This window comes from Nycticebus coucang, chromosome 11 (assembly GCF_027406575.1).
Source record: "Nycticebus coucang isolate mNycCou1 chromosome 11, mNycCou1.pri, whole genome shotgun sequence".
NCBI lineage: Eukaryota > Metazoa > Chordata > Mammalia > Primates > Lorisidae > Nycticebus > Nycticebus coucang.
Window position 1 is genome coordinate 89452850 of NC_069790.1, and position 23864 is coordinate 89476713.

At 40.6% G+C, this 23864-nt stretch overlaps 1 protein-coding gene across 3 annotated transcripts in view; it reads right to left on the reverse strand.

The window, feature by feature from the left end:
• Positions 1 to 23864, reverse strand: part of CTTNBP2 (cortactin binding protein 2) — a 167811-nt gene that overhangs the window by 39873 nt on the left and 104074 nt on the right. For all 3 annotated transcript variants that reach the window (XM_053553629.1, XM_053553630.1, XM_053553631.1), the window contains 5 exons: positions 23148 to 23402; positions 13532 to 13649; positions 5893 to 6168; positions 3699 to 3794; positions 1966 to 2045 (listed from right to left, as the gene is read on the reverse strand). In XM_053553629.1, coding sequence (XP_053409604.1) covers positions 1966 to 2045; positions 3699 to 3794; positions 5893 to 6168; positions 13532 to 13649; positions 23148 to 23402 — 825 coding nt within the window. The remainder of the gene's footprint in view (positions 1 to 1965; positions 2046 to 3698; positions 3795 to 5892; positions 6169 to 13531; positions 13650 to 23147; positions 23403 to 23864) is intronic.

A 23864-nucleotide genomic window follows, 5' to 3' on the forward strand; every position in this document is an offset into this window, starting at 1 on the left:
AGTTCCAAAAACACTGTCTGTTCTTGGGAGGTTCTCAATAATAGCTGCTAAAGTAAGGAACTAATAGGACACAAAAATTCATAACACATGGTCTATTGGGCTTATAATTATATATGGAAAAGAAAACATTCACAACCATTCCAATATTATTATTACCTTCATCACTTTAAATTTTGCAGAGATTCCTGAAATGAGTGATAAATTTTTATTACGTTCATCCAAGAACTCATTGTTGGATTTAAAAAAGTCTTTTGTGTATACTCACTACATTGAGAGTAAAAGTAATAGCACTGTTTGGTTTGTTGGTCACTGGGAGTCATTCTAGTCTTATAGCCTCAGGAGGCCCATATATAAGAATTCTTGGAATACTCTACGCCAGAGGTGACTAGTAGACATTTCATTTCACAGATTTGCCAGTCAATGATAATTTGTAATTATGATACAGTTGCATGGCCTTTCCATTCATTTAACCTCTAAACCAGTGAATGGAGGGCCTTGAGCTGGAACCTCACCAGCTAGAGATGTTAAGAAGGGAAAACGGAAAACAGCCTCCGGCCACTGTGGAGGGAGCCTGTAGTCCCAGTTACTTGGGAGGCGGAGGCAAGAGAATCTTGTGCCCAAGAGTTGGAGGTTACCGTGAGGTGTTACACTACCACATTCTACCCAGGGTAACAAAGTGAAGCTCTGTCTAAAAAAAGAAAAAGAAAAAGGGAAAAAAGGGAGAGAAGGAAGTGGCTACCAGCTGACTCTGCTGATAGACTGAGGCCCACATTCCTGAAAATCAGTTGGTCACAGGCTTCGACCTTCACTTAAGTGAAGTAATGAGACAGCTCTCCTTCTCACCCTTAGAACCCTCCATGCCTTAGGGAAAGGGGAGCTAACTGCAAAGAGAAGATGTGAAAGTATCAATGCAGGAGATACCACCTCCCCCACAGTGAGGCTTTGAATGCTATGCTATCACAGCTGCTTTACAAAGGCTAATTTCAACTTTGAGTCTAGCTAGAAGATCAGTGGAATGGTTTTGAATACTTCTTTTCATCAGGAGTGAAAACAAAGATATCAATTCACAGTTTATGGGAACAACTTTTGGAAAGCCCCATAGTCCAATTCATTTTTTTTAAAGGCTGTCTAAATTAAGGCAGTGAACAAAATTATCTTTCATTTAATGTTTTATACCATTAATACCAGTTTTAGATAGATCTCCCACACACAGTCTTACACAATTCTGGCTTCATCACTTACTCAATGTGTGGCTTTGAACAGTTCATTTTACCTCTCTCTTTTTCCATTTCCACCGCTATAGACTGGGATGTGACTCCCACTGAAAGAAGGAGGCTTGCTCTCCAGGGCCTCTTCCCTTCAGGGAGGCTGGGGTGTGCAGGAGCAGTGACTACCTTTGACCCCATGATACAAACAACATTGTAGGGACAGTGATGTGGGGAGAGAAGGTGCTGAGGCTCTGGAGCAGTCACCCTGGCCCTACTCTCTCCCTAGACCTCTTCCCTGCTAGGACTTACATGTTTGAGAAAAATAAACCTCTATCCTGCCTAAGCTACAATTACTTGTTTCTGTTAAAGTGGCCAAATTAACCTTCTAACTAATGCTAGCATATTTAATGAAATTCAAATTCTAGAAATTTATAGTAAGATATCTTGATATTTATAGCCATCCCCTTCCATGTCGATGACTGCTTAATTTGACGCCAAATCCTTGGTAAGAGAAGATAACCTTCTCCTGCCTGAATTATAATACTTCACAAGGTACCAGTGCGCTCTAGGTCCAGGCAATGGACACCTAGATGACAGTGACAGAAATCCTGACTAAGTGACAGTGTCGGGCAGCCCGCCAGGAAGGGGGGTGTTGGGGAAGGTAATGGCACAAGGTGGGCAGGAGCTCAGACTCTTTTCCCACTTTTCCAGTGGCAGGATGGGAAGTGTAGGCCTCCACCTGGCACCGTCAACCTACCAGCCTGAGGTAGTTCTGCAGCATGTGAAGGGGGATCATGGAAGCATAAGTCACACTACTGAGGCAGCCTTCCTGAGGACCTATAAAAATAAACAACACAGAGAAAAATTAGCCCTCCTTTATTAAATATAAAAATGATCAAAACACAACAGAACTGATCATCAAAGATGTTTGCTGACTTATGTAGGCAAGGCTGACTGGGCAAAGAGGCTTCAGTGTGCCTCTGACGTTTTGAAAATATTGTCCACTTTGTATTGATGGGCAAACAGCCACAGCTCCTGGCCTCCCAAAAGGTCCCCAGCTGCTCCCACCTTCCTCCTGGGAAGCCACCCACCTCCCAGCAATCGCAGTCAGAGTCTCCAGACCCCAGCCCCAACACTGTAGTTGGAGTCTGTTGACTCTTGGGTTCAATGTTTTACTGTGTGTGAGTAGAAGTTATCATAGATAACTGCACCCCTCGGGAAGCTTTAGCCTTAGCCCACATTAAGGTACAAGTCTTGGGTTTTCTTTTAGGTCCATTTGCAACCCTCCCCCTCTCACCCCCAAGTTTTGTAACTCTTTTTTTTTGTGTGTGGTTTTTGGCCGGGGCTAGGTTTGAACCCGCCACCTCTGGCATATGGGACCGGCACCCTACTCCTTGAGCTACAGGCGCCGCCCAGTTTTGTAACTCTCTTAACATGTTGTTTGAGCCTAAATGAATTTTCTGGGGTGGACTCTCATTTTTTCTTTTAAACTTCAATAAATACAGTTCAAGTAATAATATTTGATTATATTAATCAAATAATAATAAAACTTTATTAGCTGAGATTGAATTTTCTTTTTTGAGATAGTATAACTTGTTTGCCCTGGGTAGAATGCTATGGCATCATAGCTCACAGCAATCTCAAACTCTTGGGCTTAAACAATCCTCCTGCCTCAGCCTCCTGAGTAGCTGGGACTATAGGTGCCCAACACAATGCCCAGTTAGTTTTTCTATTTTTAGTAGAGATGGGGTCTCACTCTTGCTCAGGCTGGTCTTGAACTCTTTAGCTCAAGTGATCCATCCTCCTCGGCCTCCCAAAGTGTTGGGATTAGTGGTGTGAGCCACTGTGGCCGGCCTGAGATTGAATTTTTTAAGACTCCATTCCAAAGTATGGAAAGATAGATGATAAAATCAGTAGTCTTTTAGCATCAAAGGCTAAGAAATGGAGTATTCCTACACCATTCATGGGAAGCATGACCTGAGGGAAGAAAATCAATCTCTCTGAGCCTCAATTTCATTATATGTGAAATAGGGATAAACAGAAATACATATCTCATTGGGTTAGTAAGCAGATTAAATTATTTGATACTTATGCTATAAACAATAGGGTCTAGCACATGGTACGTGCTCACTAGATATCAGAATACCATCATAATAATCATATTAACAACACACTATACTTGACAGTGGAAAAAGACATGTTTCTTTTAACACAGTATCTGTCACTCTCTTGTCTGAGCATCTGGCGTCTGGTTTGTTCCTAATGAAGGATATAATCAAAATGGCAAGAATCAGAAATCTGGACAGGTATCACTACTGGTTTCAGGAACATGGCTTTTGACTTTTCCTCCCCTTAATCAAATGTTTCAAAAGAAATCTAATGAACATGGCCAGAACACAGAACAAAAACACGCAGATTTAAGAACTGCTACCGAGAGCCAGTCAGGAAGCAAACACTCCCAAACAGCATCTCCGTGTGGCACATCGTTACCTGACAGAAGCACAGTGACCTGCTCGGCCTTATTCTTCTTCATAAAGTCCCACGGGGACTGGATAAAGCTCTGACCAGAAGACCATGGCACATTTCCTAGTTCCAAAAAATGAAATAAAACGTCAAGAGCAGCTTTACAGTTATTTTTTTCCAGAAGGGTAAACATATGCTCTCCTCTGTGAGAACCCTCATGAATCCAGAGCTGATATGGACAAAGGCACATACAGGACACACATAGGGTCATAAGGGATCAGCTCCCTAATGAAATTGCTGTTGAAGGTCAAAGGTGGGCTTTCAGTCTCCAGACTGCTCCAAAGCAATCAATCACGTCCAGGGTTAAGTTCTTAACAACAAAGCTGATCACAGCCTAAAACTGTTTCATGGTTCTGCCAATGCCTGCTTCTCAGAGCCCAACGAGAATAGACATCAGATCTGTTATGATCTGACCCCTGAATCTTTTTCCAGCAAATTTTTAGATTTCAGAAGATAAAAATAAAACAAAACAAAACAAAACAAAGATGATTTTAGGTGCTTACAACAAGGCAAGGCTCTCCCTCTGGGCCCTTTCCTCACTCTTGCTGAGAAAGGATTCCACTTTATAGGACTCTTTTCTAGGGAGGAATTAACAATAAGTATTTGTTTTCGTCTCTTCCCTTGTGTAGATCAGTTCTTAAATATCAATTGTCAGCATGCCCCAATACGCAGGCACACCCTACCGGCAACTCTCTGCCTACCTGTTGGCCTGAAGTTCCATTAACCAAGCATAGGCTGTAGATTAGCAAAATCACTTATAAACATACAATAATAATAGCAACGATGCTATAATTACCAGTTATTAAGCCTTTCGTCACAAAACTCAATGATTTTTAGATGTGAAATGCTACTAGGGTATTTTATACCTCTGTAGAAAGCATGAACTCCAGAACAATTAAGCCTTAGCATTCCATTGCTCACAGAGGTAAATTTATCCGATGGTTTTGATATTCATTTGTCTTCACCAGTTTCCACATTAGCTGGATGAGGGCGGGGGGGAGGGGGGCATTTGCTTCAAAACATGGTTGTGCTGACTTCATTTATCAGACCCTTAGATAGGACTATACTTTGAATATTGCGTGGGCAAAACGTGTTCCTGAGAATAACGTATGACATTTTCTTAATGCAATTATTTAATTATGTAATAGTAATGCTATAAAAATAATTTTAATGATCATTCCAAAGTCCATAAAATCAAACTGTCATGAAGAATTCTCTCTAAAAACTAGTGGTATTAGATCTTACAAAATGAATTAGCACATATGAATGAACAGAATAAAACACTTCCTGATATAATAAGTAGATAAATTGATAGCAATGGTAAAAATCCCACCCTTCCCTCAAACTTGACCATTCTTTTCCAATGTAGTGTTACTGAAAGTATACAAGCTTTCCTCCCAGACAGCCTGTCATTTGAATCCTGCCTGCTTTGATCACTAGGGCTGTGACTTCAGGCAAGTCATACTGAACCTCGTTATCTGTAAAACGAGGTGGTTTGGGGGACTATTCAAACAGCAACCTGCACAGTCCTTGCAAAGGGATAGGTTTCCTACAGATGTTAGTCCTTCTGGTTCAAGAGGAAAGAAACTAACCAGGCACAACTAACATTTCTAGAGTATTGACTATGCTTACCAGAAAGCAAATCTTATCTTGGTAAGTTCTTTGGAGTCTGTTTGGTGTCTGTCAAACAGAAATAACCAGTTATCACCCTGCCTCGCCCTTTGAATATATTTTCACTCAAGTGCTTCCTCCAGACTTCATTAGAAAACCTGTTCTGGAGGTAAGGTGTTGACCCTACAGCACCCCTAGCCAGGCCCCAGAGCAAATTCGAGCTGTGTTCACAACTCCTGCATTAGCCAGCAGCTGCAGTGTGGTTGGCTTCTTGCATTTATCTAGAATGGCAAGCCTGATCACAAAGCTCATCAAGGACTTTCACATTCTTCCCTCTCAGAGTATTACTTGAGGCATAAAAGCGTTTTTATATGAACAGGCAACATTATATAATTCCTACATTGTGAATGCTCAAGTTTTTCAGCACCAGCAGCTGCTACAAGTGAGCTTTGAATATGCTTAATCAATGAACTATGTACCAGGTTGTGAAGCCCACGAACACAGCCTAACCCGCAAGTTTAGCTTTCTCTTCAGGGAGGGCTGCAGGTACCTAGCATGATGGCCCACACGCTGCTAGTGCTGAGGCCGATGTCGCAGTCAGCGGTGTGATTAAATGCTGTGTCTTCCAGACTCCACCATCCATCAGAAGAGATTGCTTGGAAATGATTTGTCAGAGCTTGACTCACTGCTTTAGAAAAATCATCCCATGAAGTCTGTTTGCGGATATGTAAAGCACATATTGTGTTTTCGCATTCAAAATCATTGCAACCATAGTTGCCCGGTTGAATCTCACCCACTGAAATCCTGATGGGTATTTTAAGAGCATCTGTTAGAAGAATAAAAGAAATTAGAAGTTAAAAAAAAATCCTGACAGAAAATCTCAGCAAAGCTATTATATAAAATCAGCAGCTATAAGCATTTTAAAAATAAATCAAAGGACAGCAATCTTATCTCCTTAAATAACATCACAGTGAACATCCTCATTCTAGAGTAAACAGTGGTTTCCCAATCTCTTCAGTTTCTTTAGAACCATGTTGCAGGAACTGTTTATCTTTCCCTGTGTCTTTGGTCTTTTCTACTTCATGGATTCTTTTCCTTTAGGAAGATTCTCAAGTTCTTAAACAAACAAACAAAAATTTGAGAAAACTACAGTCTCCCTCTCTTGATCCTGAATTTTTCATATTCTCCCCCTCTTATCTTTCCAGATGGTGTCACGAATGAGGCAGATTACAGCCGTCCAGGTCAGTGCTTAGCAGAGTGGCTCGAGAATCCTGTAGACCTTGGGCTGAGCTTTAAGGCAGCGAAGTCGTGTGCACTTGGCAAGTTGCCTTGATCTCTCTATACCTCAAATTTTTCTTCTATAAAATGGGGGGTTTGTATGCCGAGTTGTTATGAAGAGTAAATAAATTTACATTTGTAATGAATTTAATGTACTATTTGTTACCTCGTAAATACTAGTAAATATTGGTAAATGGTACACAGTACAGTAGGCAGGAGCTTTTGAGATGCTCTTTCCAATCTCTCTGTGACACCAATGAACTCAGGCTCCAACCACAGGTAGCAGCCCTACACATTTCCATTTTCACAAGTTGAATTACATGTTTACTAACTCACTCGTGTTTCCAAATCCTCTGTGTCCATTGAATTCGTGACAATAATTAGTGGATTAAATATCCCATAAGCTGATAACATATGTTATCGTTCCTACAAAAATGAAGTTGAATACTTTAGAGACATTTAAAGGACTTACTAAAAAATGTTATCTAATGATGGACAGATGAGACAACTGAATGAAATAAGAGAAGATTTAATAATCTCTGGACAGATATTGACTTGACTTTGCCTCACAGATGCGTTTAAATTCCCAAATGCAGGAAATCACAGATGATACCTTAAAGGTACGGTTTGTACAAACACGAACCAGTGGGATTTTAATCAGCAAAATCACACAAAGTAAAGACATCTGTCTAAAAGTTAGTCAGGATTACTTTATGTACTTTAAAATTAAAATGTTTAAAAATATAATTTTTATACATTCTTTTTAAACTGGATTTTTCCATTAACTGGCCACCTATGCTATTATTTTATTTTCCAAGTGTGGCTTCCCAGTGGTCTTGCTTATCACAGCTCCTGACACAAGTGCTCTCTCTCTGCTCCTTGATCTTCCACTGGATTTTCTCAGACCCCACTGGTTGTTCTCTCATGCTGTCCCTTTATTGTTCCCTCTACTTTTTCCAGATATCTTAATGACAGAGTGTTTCAGGGCTCCTTGCTCTTCTTTCTTCTGTCTCCACTACCTTACTTATCTCATCCAGTGTTAGGACTTCACTTATCATCGACAGACTGCTGACCCCTAGCTCACACTCATCTCTGGGATTCCTGCTGACTCGCCATCATGAATTCATACACTTCAAACTGAACTCCTGCTTAGCAGGATTTGCTTTACCCACAGCCTTCCCCCGACAGGCGCTGGCAACCCCATGCTGTCAGTTATTCTGGCCGAATACCTTGGAATTATCCATGAAACCTTTCTTTCTCTCGTACTTCTCATTCAATCCCTTCGGCGATTCTGTTGACTCTACCTTCAGCCACACTCAAAACCCAACTGCCTCTCACTATCTCATATGCTACAATGCCTGATGGAGCCACCTCTATTGTCACTCACCTAGAAGACTATATCCACATCCTAATGGGTACACCTCAATTCCATCGGAGACTTCCTATAGTCGTCTATTCTCAACAAAGCAGCCAATGATACTGTTAAAACATACATCGGATCCTGCCACTCCTATGCTATCTAACACTGAAATGGCTCCATAAGTCCTGACAATGGTCTGCAAATTCCAGCAAGATCAGGCTACCCTCCCAGTCAGGTGACTTCTCTGACCTTTTCCGCCCTCTCCTCCCTGATCATTCTAACCCTGTCACCCTGCACTCCTTGTAGTTCTTCCAGCACACCACAAACGCTCCCACCTCGGGGCCTCTGTGCGCTGGGTGTTCTGTCTGAAAGCTCCCACCTCTACCACCCACTTCACCTTTTTCAAGTCTTTGCTTTAATGCCTTTATCAATGAGGTGACCTTGACCACCATGTGAAAAACTGTGACCCCCTCCCCGTACTCCTCCCCTTAATCTTTTCCACAGCATGGCACCACAGCACAATAACCATAGAATAAATTATTCCTTATATTTATTGTTCACTTTCGTTTCTGCTCAATAAATTCGTTGAATAAACGAAGGATAGAATTCTATCATTGTTTTTTCCCCACTGCCTCTCCGTTATTATTCATTGCTTAAAATAATCAGCTTCTGCCTACAGAACTGCATGAAACTTTCATCCCTGTTAGCAGCAACTTCCTATTTGCCAAATGTAATTGATTCTCTTTTTAATCCCTAGAGTCTAAAGAATCTGATACTACTGAATAACCTCTTTCTGTTAGAAACATTCTCTTTACTTGGACCCAATTATATCATTTTCTGGCTTTCTTCCTTTCTAATCCTTCCCAATCTTCTTTTTAAGTCTTCCTCCCCCCACCCCCCCGCAACCCTCTTTTGCCCTTAAAATTGGTGTTTCTCTGGGCTTGGCCTTTGGTTCCCTTTTCTTCTCACCCTACACACCTGCCTGATAGCACACCTATCTATGGTGTGAGCCATGACCTTCTTCTTCTCCAGCTCAGTCCCCACCTAGCTCATAGGTCACATACCAGTCAAGTTCCTGCTCTTATGGCATCCTATACGAAGATATTATTTCCACTTTACCAACCTCTCACTTTCTTGCTTACAATTATTCCCCTATGCTGCAATAGCAACAAGATTGCTTCAAAACCTACCCATAGGCTTGGAGCCCGTAGCACAGTGGTTACTGCGCCAGCCACATGCACTAAAGGTGGCAGGTTCAAACCTGGCCTAGGCCAGCTAAGCAACAATGATAACTGCAACAAAAAAATATAGCCAGGCATTGTGGTGGGCACCTGTAGTCCCAGCTACCTGGGAGGCGGAGGCAAGAGAATTCTCTTGCTTAAGCCCAAAAGTTGAAGGTTGAGAGGTTGTTGTGAGCTATGACGCCATGGCACTCTACCGAGGGTGACATAATGAGACTCTATCTCAAAAACAAACAAACAAACAAAAAAAAAAACTTACCCGTAAGATTGAGTCAAAAGAGTTTGGGGGCGATGGTTCACGCCTGTAATCCTAGCACTCTGGGAGGCTGAGGCAGGTGGACTGCCTGAGCTCAGGAGTTCAAGACCAGCCTGAGCAAAAGCAAGACTCTGTCTCTAAAAAAATTGCCAGGCACTGTGGCAGACGCCTATAGTCCCAGCTACGTGGGAGGCTGAGGCAAAAGAACTGTTTGAGCCCACGAGTTTGAAGTTGCTGTGAGCTGCGATGCCATTGCACTCTACTGAGGGCGACAGAGTGAAACTCCATCTCAAAAAAAAAAAAAAGATTGAGTCAAAAGGAATACAGGGCCTTGTATGATCCGACTCTAGACTACCTTACCATATTCATCTCTGCCTTCTCTACACCACAGACACAGCTAAATATTGCTAGCGACTGCAAAGCACCACACTCTCCCACGTCTACAGATATGAAGTTGGTTCACCTGGAATGGCTCTGTTTTGGCTTCTTCTTGGCCTAGCCCTTCATTTCTCACTTCAGTGTTCCACGGGAAAGCTCTTAATAACCTCCTCTATGCACATTTTTACACTTTGAATCATATAGAGGGGCTTATGACAAACACAGGCTTGGAGTTGTATTTTTGAAAGGTTATTCAGGTGGCTTACATAATACGGTAGAACCTCCACAGTTGACCACTTCCTTACATGGACCAACCGAAATTAAGTTGACCTAAATTTCATAGACTGGACGTGCACCACATGTACATGTCAGTATAGCAGGTCTAGTTCCTTACACTGTGTTGGAGTGTATGGTCTGTATGTTGACCATTTGTTACAGTCCCTTGGGTGGTCAACTTGGTACATATGATGTGTCCTTTTATTACTGATGTCTTCATTCAACATTTTAAAATGTATTTCTGATGGCTTAACACTTATTTTTTATGAATTACTTGGTAACTTCAAAATATAAGTCTTCTGCAGTTCATTCTCTTCGCCCATTGCCCAATAGATTTCTATTTAGAATGCTTTCAATGTTCTATTACAAACAATACTGCAACACATATCCTCATATGTCTCCTGGTACACAGGTGCAAGAGTGCCTCTAGCTTGCGTCCTCAGGTGAGGAATAGAGAATATGTGTTACATAAATGAAGATAAATGGGCTTCTTTGACATATTCAGTTCTCCAGTACTTACTCTGTATAGTTCATTTGCAGATGTAATCTGCAATTTGCCTTCTGGAAGTCATCACCATCTACATGCACACCTTCTCTTTTTATTTCTCTTAGTCAGAATCACAAATCTTAAAAAGACCTTAAGAAATTATCAAATGGCTAACAAACACATGAAAAAATGTTCATCATCTCTATATATTAGAGAAATGCAAATCAAAACAACCCTGAGATATCATCTAACCCCAGTGAGAAGGGCCCACATCACAAAATCTCAAAACTGCAGATGCTGGCGTGGATGTGGAGAGAAGGGAACACTTTTACACTGCTGGTGGGACTGCAAACTAGTACAACCTTTCTGGAAGGAAGTATGGAGAAACCTCAAAGCGCTCAAGCTAGACCTCCCATTTGATCCTGCAATCCCATTACTGGGCATCTACCCAGAAGGAAAGAAATCCTTTTATCATAAGGACACTTGTACTAGACTGTTTATTGCAGCTCAATTTACAATCGCCAAAATGTGGAAACAGCCTAAATGCCCACCAACCCAGGAATGGCTTAACAAGCTGTGGTATATGTATACCATGGAATACTATTCAGCCATAAAAAAAAAAATGGAGACTTTACATCCTTTGTATTAACCTGGATGGACGTGGAAGACATTATTCTTAGTAAAGCATCACAAGAATGGAGAAGCATGAATCCTATGTACTCAATTTTGATATGAGGACAATTAATGACAATTATGGTTATGGGGGGGAAACAGAAAGAGGGAAGGAGGGAGGTGGGTGGGGCCTTGGTGTGTGTCACACTTTATGGGGGCAAGACATGATTGCAAGAGGGACTTTGCCTAACAATTGCAATCAGTGTAACCTGGCTTATTGTACCCTCAATGAATCCCCAACAATAAAAAAAAAAAAGGAGAATTATAAAAAAAAAAAAAGAAATTATCTACTCTTTTTCCCTCAGGCATATAAGTAATTATTATCCCTTATTAACAGGTAAGCAGATGAGGTCAGGGAAGGTGGAAACACCTTGCCTGAGGTTACAAAGACCTCAAAGAAGGGTACTGGGACTCAAATGGCCTTTTCTCTAAATCACACTACCTAATGTCCAGTCTTCCACAAGATGTGGAAGGTTCAAAAATCCTACCTACGTATCAGAGACAGAAATTACACTTGAATCTCGGTCTTTTATTTCTTAAAGTCCTCCTTAATACCTGCTTTTATATTTTCCCATCCCTCTCCTCATTATATACCATTTCTCTATCCACCTCCCTCATCCAGCTCCTGACACTTCCAGCTTCTTGATGACTGACCTAGCTCCAGAATCACTACACATTGAACTGTCTTATACAGAGCTGCCTACATGATTCCAAAACACAATTTCAATAACACTATATACTCTCAAGAATCTCATTAACTCCTCTATGCTTTCCATATAAATCCAAAACTACTGAAACTATCTAAAACATCAACTTCCCTGTCCCAGCCTTCCAATTCCCCACCACTGATAACACCCCTACTCCAGCCAGACTATTACATTTTCAGTTTTCATGTCCACCATATGATGGCAATCTATGTTTACTCTTTTTTTTATGTTTAATAGCAAAAGTGGAATTTAAATAAATGATAGCATATACTTCCAGAATAAGTTTTTAGTTCAACACAAAGTTTGCCTTGTTTGTTATTAGGTTAGCTTTAGTTTATGTACAAAAAAGCTGAACTATGAAAAGAACGATTATATCTCAGAGAAATCTTTTAAGAGGCACTCTCTCAGATAATAAGCAGTGATTCAAAAGTTTAAGACCCCAAAACACAGATTTCTTTTGTGTGTGTGTGCCACTTGAACTAGATTGCTGTGGTATTACCCTAGCTCACAGCCACCTCAAATTCCTGGGCTTAAGCCATCCTCTTGTCCAGGCATCCCGAGTAGCTGGGACTACAGGCATGGACCACTAGGCCCCGCTAATTTTTTTATTTTTAGTAGACCCAGGGTCTCGCTCTTACTCAGGCTGGTCTTGAACTCCTGACCTCAGGGATCCTCCTGTGTTGGCAGTCGTGAGGCACTGCAAAAGTCCTGAAAGCTAAATATTAATGATAAAGAAAGATTCCTTTCAACCAAAAAACTCTCATAGGTTTAAGATAATTTCTATGATTCTCTTTTATCTTTTTATATTAAAATATCCTTATATAGTTTACATATATTCTTCCTTACCACTCTGAAGTCTTCTTCACAAGATAAAAGAATGTAAATGTGTATTTTAGGTCAAACACTATTAATTCCTAAAATTCTGTTTATCCTAAAATCAAATTACTGACACCGTTGGCTGACTGGATGGATTGATGGATTGGGTGATAATTCTTGATATAAGAGGTCATAATGTCTTGTATGATCTAGCATTCCACATTCATAAACCCCCAGGGAACCTTACAAAAAAATGTGCTAAGGAGCATACGCTCAGAGCTAGGAAGGACCCGAGAGATAGTCAATTATCTTTGTAGATAGGTAAGCAGCCAGGAGCTGGGAGACAACCCACTGGCTTGGCTCATTCAAACAACTGGTGCATAATACACAGTTGGGATTTCTCTTTCCATGCCAGTCTAGGGTCTAGAAAGACAGTCTAAGAGAAGAAATACAGCAGTAATTATTTAGATTGCTCTCCTAGGTCACTAAAAGAGCAATCTAGCATCATTTGAATAGCAATTCATTCTGCAAAAAGTCATTCTTCATGGCAAAAGAATTAATCATACAACCAACAAAGTGGGTTTTTGCAATAGCTGGGACTCCACACAGGAAAAAAAGAGGATGAGAGAACTGTGCTTGCATTTATTTAGTTCTCATTGTCCCAGAGGCCCCAGTGGCATACAGGAAGGAGGAACAACAAGCATCAAATATCACTCACTCAGATTCTCCAGCAAATGTTTACAGTCATCGGTGGCAACATCATGTACAGTCCGATTGCACTTGTCTCTCCTTTCTGGTTCAAGCCCTCTGTGCCTACACAAGATTTCTAGGCAGTTCTGTAAAGACAAGATCTCTATTACCTCCAAGTCTGAATGAAATAACTTGGGTGCAAAACCCAAAGGAAAAGCCAGTTGCCTGTAATAAGCCAATGAAGAACTCACAGCCAAAAATTTTATTTCAATTCTAGCAACCCAAATATACACATTAATTTTTGATTAATCTAAGTAATGTCTAGAAATGCAAAGCAAGGAAGTGTTTCATTTAAATGCAAATCATAGGATCATAACATTGCTGTATCGAACAGGCTCTTAGGTTTCAAGAAAAAAATTAGCTCACTTAATCGCTCAGTTTGCAGATTGAAATTAAGACTGAAATTGACTTTAGCAGACAGTCTTTTCTTTTATGATAACCTGGCAATACAAGATGTTTGCTGTGACAAGATGTACCTTGCTGTCTTCTAGTCCATGAACTGCTCATCTGGGAATGTATAAGTGCACGGCTCCGACTGTAACATTTTTCCCCAGAGTCCTCCTGAGCACATTTGTATTTGAGCTCTTATGCTGCTCTTTTTTTATTTAGAAAATATAAATGCAATGTTGATTGCATTTTCAGAAAAATATTCCCTATAGAATTAGATATTAAAGTTATGTTCTCTTTTTCAGCTTTTTCTCTTTTGCGTTAAAGAAATATTCATTCAAAAATACCAGTAACTATGAATTGAAAAGTATTAGTCCTCCACAATTTTTCAAATGCAAAATATAAGACAACACATACACATACTCTTTCTAACAAATAACTGCACAAATAATATTCTATCAGGATATTTACCAATAAACTCTCCTATATCAACTGTTACCATTTCATGATATGTTTACTAATTTCCCACAAGAACAAGCAGAAAACTGAGTGGACCAGAAACCATAAAAAGAAACTAAAAACCAAAACAAGCAACGTCCTTCCCATCACTCCCCTTGGTACGCACCACATCCACACACGCTGAGAGGCGGACGTGTACTTCTCTCTACACAGTAAATCAGCTGATCTGAAAAGCCTTCTTTGCTCTTAAGGAAAAATATTCTTTTTTTCTGCTTTGTAAAATAAACTTTTTTCCTTTTCTAATATATTTTATTTTTAAAGAAATATATTATCCACACAGAAAAGTACACAAATATGTATGCCACTTGAAATGTTATCACAAAGAGAACACACTTGTGGAAGGAATATTTTGGAGTTCCTTTTATAGTCTATCTCAACCACTAGCCCCACCCTTCTCCCTGCAGAGGTAACTCTTAATCCTATTCTGATTTCTAATATTTTGAACTCTACATAATAACTCTACTTGGACTCATACTCCAAGTATACTTTTATATTTGGCTTCTTTCATACAATATAAAGTATCTAAAAATCATCAACGTGTAAGAGTAGTCATAATTCATCTTCTTTAAAAAATTATTACTGTGTGGTGATCTTTTATATTCTATTGTGGTATACTATAATTGACTTATCCATTCCCTTGCTGATGAACTTTTGGTTTCTCCTATGAACATTCTAGAGCGTATCTTGTGGCAGACACCTATTGGGTATGTACTAGAGCTGGACTGCTGGTCACAGGGCACCCTGTCCTAGGTAGTATATACTGCAGAGAGCTTTCAACACGGCTATATCAATTTCCAACACACATAAGGAGCATATGTAAGTTCTAGTTGAGTCATACTGCTTCCAAAACATACTTTTAAATGTTCACAAGAAAGTGCAGGGAATCCCAAAAGTCCAGAAAGAAAAACAAAGAATAAGCTGAAACCACCGATTAAGTGAAATTTAATAGAAACCAGTGCTGGTTTGTGGGCAAAGCTGACATAGGGAACCTTTTTTGGATGCTGAGGGGACGGAACTCAAGGCCTTGGGAAAGGAGGAGCTGAACCAGAGGACCCCTGAGTTGAGACAGTCTGTCTGCCTGCAAAGGATGTTTACGTCTCACTTTCTGCTCCTGCCTATGTTGGAGCGCCTTCCAAATTCGTCATCTAAGTCTGGAGGTCTGTACTCCATATATACGTACAACTATCATGTGTCAATTAGAAATAAAATAGAACTTTAAAAAGAGTCTAGCAGTTTGGCTTTTGTGGGTCCAGGGTTCAGATTAACTGGAAACATAGTCAAATGTATAAATAATAGTTCTCATCAAGCAGTTATTACTAATTTGTACAAAATCAGTAAATGAGTAAGATAATATTGATTTAGAAATTTAATAAGAGGCTTAAATAGAATGGAATCTGAGAATTAAATTTCATCACTTTTTAAAGTGGTAAGAGATAAAAATAACATTTGTTTTGTAAGTCAGTACTTATAGCTAACGTGGGTAATAGCCGAAAGTGGGCCTGGATTCTAATCTTGCCAATAAAAATGATTATATGTGTATCTACAACCACTGGCACATCATTTAACACCTTTCTGCCTTAGTTCCCTTATTTATGTTTCAAATGTCTATGTCTCACAGGATTGTTACATGACTTATATGGAAGATGCCAACAGTAAGGTGCTTAATATTTTTGACAAGTACTAAGCTTCCAATATATATCAGCAGCTGTTATTATTATAATCAACATCATTAACAGCAATCAGAAAGCTACCTAGATGTCCAGTGAACTGGTGAGGGATTACAACATATCAACCAATGTCACTGATCTCAAGATAATTCTCGGTGATTTAAGTTCAAATCATAAACAAAAAATGCTGAAAGGTACAACCCTGGTTTGCAATTCTCCTGAATTAAGTTTCTCTCTTGGGTGGTACATGTGGCTCAAAGGAGTAGGGTGCCAGCCCCATATGCCAAAGGTGGTGGGTTCAAACCCAGCCCCAGCCAAAAAAAATGCAAAAATAAAGATTCTTTCTTGATCACCAAAGTGAGTTATTTCTAATTTTTATTACACTCATGTAGGTCAGGGGCAATAACATAAGCAGTGACTTTCTCTTCAAGGAAGCATGAAATGCCAGTCCCTGGGGCGTAATACATATGGATACACTACCATGCTACAAGTGTAAATTCTACAGCGCAAGCTGGTTCCATGGAGAACACAAAGATGAAAACTTTGACCCGCTGACGCCTACCAACAGCAGCGATGACAACTATTTAAGCATACATTAAGTTCCAGGTACAGTTCCAGTGCTTTGCAAATCTTCACTATGACTTTATGAATAAGGCACTAAGCATGTCTGCACCAAGCACGGTGTTAGGGCTGAGTGTCCTGATGTCTTCCACGAGGACGGCAGCAGCGCTACTTCTCAGGGAGGAATGCAGAGTGCTGCAGAGTGAGAAACATGACAAAAGAACACACAGGAAGAGGGCTACTGAAGTGAAGCATGAATTCTACTTCATAGAGGAACAGGAGGTGGGGAAGACAGAGAGAGGTATCTATGCACTGTCCTTGCTGGCTTCAGTTGTACGAAGAGGACAAATGCTGTGTACCAGTCACTGCTTCTGGAAATGAATTCAAATGGCACAAACTGGGCAGGGTGTTCTACCCAGGTGATGTGGAGCAAAGGACCCAGATGCAAGAGTTTAAGTTCAAGTCCCATGAATTAGGATACAGATACACGTGCTATAACAGAGACTTCAGAAGTTTGTGGCTTAGGCTTCAGCTTTCACTTTCTGTGAGAACTTAGGTACGTGGCCACAGTCACCTGCAGTGGAGGTCTGAGGGTACCCATGAGCCCAGTTGAAAACAGAAGGACCCAAAATTACAGAGAAAGGGCAGAAGAGGGGTTGAGGGGTGATGAGCAGTCTTTGCCAGGGGCCTTTTAAGGAGAGCTGAGAAGTAAGGTCCTAGTGCCAGGGAGATTCACTAGAAAGGCCAAGTCCAAAGAACTAGAGAGAAAATCAAAGTGAGGGCTGGGAGCCAAGAATGTAATATTGGGCAGAGGGAGAGAAATTGAAAAGGGTTTTTAAACACACAGTGAAGGCCCAGCTCAAGAGCTGGGAGAAACCTTAGGGTGTGGGTGTGTGTGCTTGCTGCCTTGCAGGGCAGGGAAGACAGAAGCTGTTAAAATGGGAAATAATGGCATGATTTTGAAGAGGGGTGCAAGGTCAAAGACGAAGTCAGCTGCAGCCAGCTGTGAAGGGCTGAGTGTGCAGCAGTTTGGATCCTTTTCTGTAGGCATGGGGATGTGTTTGGGCAGGCAAGTGCTACGACCAGCTCTGTTCTAAAAACCAATTGTGTATTTGGAGGTATGTTGGGAGGGAAGACGGTAACGGGAAGAAGAGCAGTTAAGAAAGAAAGATGATTACCTATTAACTCACTGGCTCCACAAACATATATTATTTGGGGGCAACAGACGCTGCGGGGCCCCCTAATGCAAAAATGAGAAAGTGGTATTTTTGAGGAGGTGGAAAGGGAGAAAAGCAGGCAAACAATTACTGTCAAGCACAAATCTCCACACGAAGCCTGGGGGAGCATAGAGACACCTAACTCTTAGGAGCTAAGACTTGGGCTGAGATATTGTCCAGGCAGAGAAGGGTCAAGACAGGAGATGAGGCCATTTGAGGTGACAGGAATAGCTGATTCAGAGACAGGGAGAGGAGAGAGAACATAGGAGGTTTGTGTGATGGTCGGTCACGTACCCGGGCAGGAGACAGAGTGGCCTGTGGAGGCAAATGGAGGCCACATCAGATGGCATGGGACTGTCATGATAAAGCAGTAGGAACCTGTGTGCATCCAAACAGCACATGACGAGGGCATGTGCTCATGAGACTACAAGGAGGCAGCGTATTCAAAATTTACTCCTAAGGGAATAAAATCCAGAGTGGTACTGATCACTGGATGGGAAGCTGGGGCAAGGACCCAAAATGCTGGGTGATGCTATTGGCTTGAAGGAGGAGAAACTGGAGGTGCCCCAGACTGGCTGAGGAGGATAAACATCGGGGCCAGAGGATGCATGCGCCCCGGCTTTCTGGTGGAAGCAAAAGTGAATATAAACTGGGTAAGTGCCAAAGGGAGTGCTGTTAATAATCACACTGGGATAACAGGTATAAATAGGACTAAGCTGGGCAAACTGCCAATTTGTTCCCCTAGTTATCAAGTGAGAAGCCTAGTCAACTGTGAGCTTCTTGGAAAGAATTTTCCTGGGTGGACTCAGAAAAAACTTAGGTAGTGTTAGAGGTAAGATTTTTGCAAAACTATATTCTAGGGATCAATAAGATCACTCAAGGGAAAAATCACAAAGTAAGGAGAGAAAAGGATCAAAACCCAGATGCAGGAAAGGTGTTGGTACAAAACTGCTGGAAGGCCCCTTTCAGGGTTCTGCCTGTCAATCACTGCTGCCCCAGGCAAGCAAGAGTTCAGGGCTCCTCACTGAACATTCTGGAAAGACTATAAAAGAATATCCTTTTTTTTTTTTTGTTTACACACAGCCTGGCATTTACAAAAGTAATTTTATAAAAATTAAGGGGAAAAAGGAAACAATCACAGAGAATCAAAGCATTAAAATAAAGTCCAAAAAATAGGTTTCCACTTGTCATGATTAACATCTAGTTCCCATGACTGAGTACCTCCACAGGCACTTTATCTTTTTCCTTCCTAAAGCAGTTGCTCAACTCTATGTGACAAGGAACAACTTCAGTGATTCCTATCATCTTGTTCTCAAGACCTAAGGAGAAGGAATCCAAATCTTGGGGCCTTCTGTGGACATGTGCACACACCTTTCCCGAACTGCCTGGAAGACCAAGGTGACTGCTACGGGGTGAAAGGAAACATCTGACTTTCACAGGGCTGAATGACTAAAGATGCCAACAAGAGTTCTACTGCCTGACCAGAGGACAGCGGGCCTGCCTAGAGATGACCTCTAGGATGCTGGAGATAAATGTCTGAAAGACAGGTTTAAAAAAAAAAAGAAAAAGCCAGGTGTGGAGATGGGGGTTTTGGACCAGTTATTGCAGAAGTCACAGTTAAAAATGAATAACTGCATTAAGCTCCTAAAAAATAGAAGTAGGCAGCTGACAATGAAGCTTAGAGAGTTGCTTATTTAAAAAAATAATAATAAACAATAAGAACAAAGGAAAAAAATCTGAGAAAAACAAACAGAAAGACTGGTCAGCAAAGTTGAAGGGCCAGTGAGGAGAGAGCAGTGTTCTGGAAGCTCAGGGAGGGAGGAATTTGCATTAAGTAGCTAACATGTTGAACAAAAGCCTAAGTGATAGGAAGCTGCGGGCTTTGGCAACTCCTAAGATAGAAGTACGACCTCCTCCTGCAGTTCCCCACATGAGGAATATCTCTGGTACAGAAGCTTCAGTAGCAGAGATGCTGGACTCCAGACAATCTCCTTATTTATTTCTGTTGCAAGACCTGACCTGTTAATGGTCTCAGGCCAGAAGGAAAAGTTTCCTGTATTCACCCCAACTGATGTAAACAAAAGCTTATCTTTACTTAGTTCAGAGGTCTCCTTGGAGTAGCTTCAGGTCAGCTGTAGAGAGAAGTGCTCCTATTATCAAACATTACATGGCAATTTGCATACATTTCTCAACCTTTGGGAAAAAATACCAAGAACAAACATTGAGAAAGCACTGCTTTAGAAACCTGATGTTGGACAAATTGGTTTTGGAGAGTTAGTTACCTATTTGCCAAGAGTTCATTTATCTACAGTATACAGGGGTTGAATTTGATGAGCTACGGCTATTCAAGCTCTGAAATCCCACAATTTTCTACTAAAAACTATGTAGAAACTAAAGTCATGCTCTTCCTGGGTTGTGATGATACTATCACCCACACGCTACTGTAGAGATACAGAAAAAAAAAAAAGGTTTTTTGAGCTTGTCACTGTAGAATCTTTTTTTTTTTTTTTTTTTTTTTTTACCAATACCATGATTAACTTGGAACTGTAATTTATTTTTTCAGAAAACCGGCTTTAATAACTTAGTTGTAAATGCAGAACTATCTCAGCCAGAATATTTCATTAGGCAAATAATACAAATATATTTACTAATACTTTTGACTAGGAAGGAAGGAAGCATTGTATAAAGAGTGATGGAATTGGGCAATCTGGGCTTCATTCCCAATTTCTATCTATTAAACCATCTGGGGTTTAAATAACCTAATCATAAAATGAAGAGGTTAGCCTGGAAGATTAAATATCCACTCCAGGGCTTGAAAAAATCTATTATTTTAATAGCTTGGCAGTATGTAAATGTTGTCAGTCATGCTCACTTTTTAAAATCTCTCTTTTCCTATCCAACATTCATCTTGTGCTTCCTGAAGTAAAAGAATACAGGAGAGTCATAGTCTATGAGAGAAAAAGGTCCTATCTCCCTTTATAGCGACAGAGCATCCACTGTCTGGCAGGGCCATAGAATCAGTGAAGATACAAACTCAGATCATAAAAACACCAGAACTAATAAAGAGTTCAAAACTAGGAGCTGGGCAACAACACAAACCCCCTACACTGAAGGGTAACTCACCTTGGGGAGGGGCTCCTGCAGAGGACAGACGTGCAGGGGCTGAACTCCTACATCAAGGCTACTGTGGGTCTTGTTTTGTTTCTTTGCCTCCAGGATGAGAACATGCACCACCCACAGCTATCCGTAAAATCCCACACTCCATGCTGAGATTTTCTCTTCAGAGGTGGAAGCAGGTTTTGACCTACCCTTGCCATGTACCACTCCACCACAAAGTGGGCCTCATATCCTAGCTTGACTGCACATCTTCACATTGATTCATATTTCCCCCCTTTATCCCCTAAAAGCTTTTATGTCAACTGCATTCTAGTCACAACTACATGTCTATATCCATATCTTTTTATTTATATCTCTCTATATATCTAGTTCCCAGAATTATCATATCTTTTTTGTTAAAAGTAAAATGGAGAAACACAAAAAGCTCCCTACCAATAATACCTCCACATTGAATCAAATCATGCCTTTTTTTTTCATTTTTGAAAACCCAAAGTCCAACATGAACAGTTTCTTCTATAGATCACAGCATAAGAGGAAGTTACTCAACCAGGAGCTCTAAATACACATCTCTAGCTATCCACATCTGCATGAACAAATCACAGCGCCTAAATCCAGCATGTCTAAAATCACACTCTGTCTTCTTGATCACAGTGATGCCTTTTCTTTGCTCTTTCCAGAAACATCACTATCTTTCTATTTAGTGCTCATATTTCCCATGTTTAATCTGTGTTCAATTCTGGAACTTTCTAGTATCTTTCATTATTTCCAGGGTTCTCATCATCTTTCACCTAGTATTTCTTCTTGCCACTTTTTTCATAATCCAAAACCTTTTAAATGTTTTTGCTAAAATTATCTATTTAAACCGAAGAGCTGATGATTTTGCTTCTTTGCACAAAATCTTTCAATGGTTTTGTGAAGACTAGTAAATTAAGACCCAACTACTTAGTATGTCATTGACAGTCCTAAGGCCTATTACACAATTCCCAGCCTGGTCTGATTTCTCACTACTCTCCATTAGTTCAAGTGGAGCTATTATCCACCTCCCTACTTGTCTGTCCCTACCATTCCTTCTACCTGAACTACTTTCCTTTCTCAGTGGTGAGTGGTTAACTTAACGCTCCACGCAAAACTCAAAATAATTTCTATCTTCTCCAGAATGAGTCATTCCTGAAACTAACATTCCTACAGCTCTGCCCTTTGATATATGTGCATTTTCTTTCTTTTTGTTTCCAATCACTGCATTTTTTTTTTTTTTTTGCTGAGGCTAGGTTTGAACCCGCCACCTCTGGCATATGGGACCGGCGCCCTACTCCTTGAGCCACAGGCGCCACCCTAATCACTGCATTTTTATACTGTTCCAATCATATGTCTATTACTCCTGTGTTCACTTTTTGTGCTTCCCTCATCCTAAACTTGTCTTGTACCATGTATACTTGCCACTGGACTAGGGCCTACCTAATGGCAGAAATAATCCCTGCAAATGTTAGCATACACAAAGCCTTACTCTCAGGAGCTTCCTAGTAATTCATTGCTATTAAAGCATATTAATGTTAAAGTGATATAAACAGAAAAGGCATGAGTGAATGGCCTGCTATACTACACTGTTTCTGTAATAATCAGAATGTTTTTGTGCTCTATCTGGTGAGTGAAATCTAGAGCTCCCTGTTAGACATCAGTAAGGCAGCAGAGGTGGGGTGTAAGTTTGGCAGTTGAGAATACAAAGGCAAGAACATGAACTCTGCAACAATAAGGCCAAGTATGGAGACTGGTCCTGTTTCTAACTAGCAGTATGGATTTGGTACTGAAGTGAGCAGCCAATGGACTAAATCAATAACAATCTTTTACTTCTATTGTAATTTTAAAATGTTTGCAATTGCTCTCCTATCTTATTAACAAACTCCAAATGCAATGATTTCCATTAAAAGTCTCTTATACCCTCGACCATCAATATCTGCCAGATAGGAAAAATGTCAGTGTGTACTAGCAGCTAACATCTCCTGCAATGGTACCACTCAGTCTCTAATTCTTCAATTTAGGTACACTCAATGAACAGCAGACAACTTCACCACTCATCAAATTACAACTGTGTGATGAGCCCAGCTGCTACCAAACATACCTTAAAACCTTTGGAAGCAGCAATATGGGCAGCAGTCCAGCCTTCTCTGTCGGCACAGTTAATGAGGTCTGCAGGAATAACAGGCTTGGATATGCCTTCAGGACTCTCTTCTCCTTCACCCAAGTCAAAGGCATCTGACTCGGGCTCCTCCTCATTCAAACAGTTTCCACGAGCTGGTGCTCTATGATACATCAGAAGTTTGAGGCTGTCCACATCACCAGTGTCCACAACTGCATGAACTGGTGTCCAGCCATCCTGTAAAGAAATGACCAGGGGAAAGGGTTGATAACCACAGTAATATTGATATATATATATATATTTATATATATATATAGTGTCACTGAATGTTCACCTCTATATGTTCTTGGGCATGGACCACTAGGCTGGGAAAAGCTGGCATTCCAATCCTCAATTTCACTGATGAGTAAAGCTCCCTGACCCTTTCCAGTTACAGTATTTCCCACTGCCATGACTCATATTGGCTATTTTATAATCATCTCCACATGCTAGTTAATCACTTGGAGTGAACAGGTACTTTCCAGGCCCATAACTAAGCATTATGTAGGGTAAACTACAATCTCAATTTAATTCTAAGAAGAAAAACTTTAGCCTAAAGAGATTTAAAAAAAAATTTATATCCAGGAATAACATTATTAGTAAAGTACTAAAAGAATGCTCTTACAAGCCAATTTTACTTGTGGGGCAGTCCTATCTCCG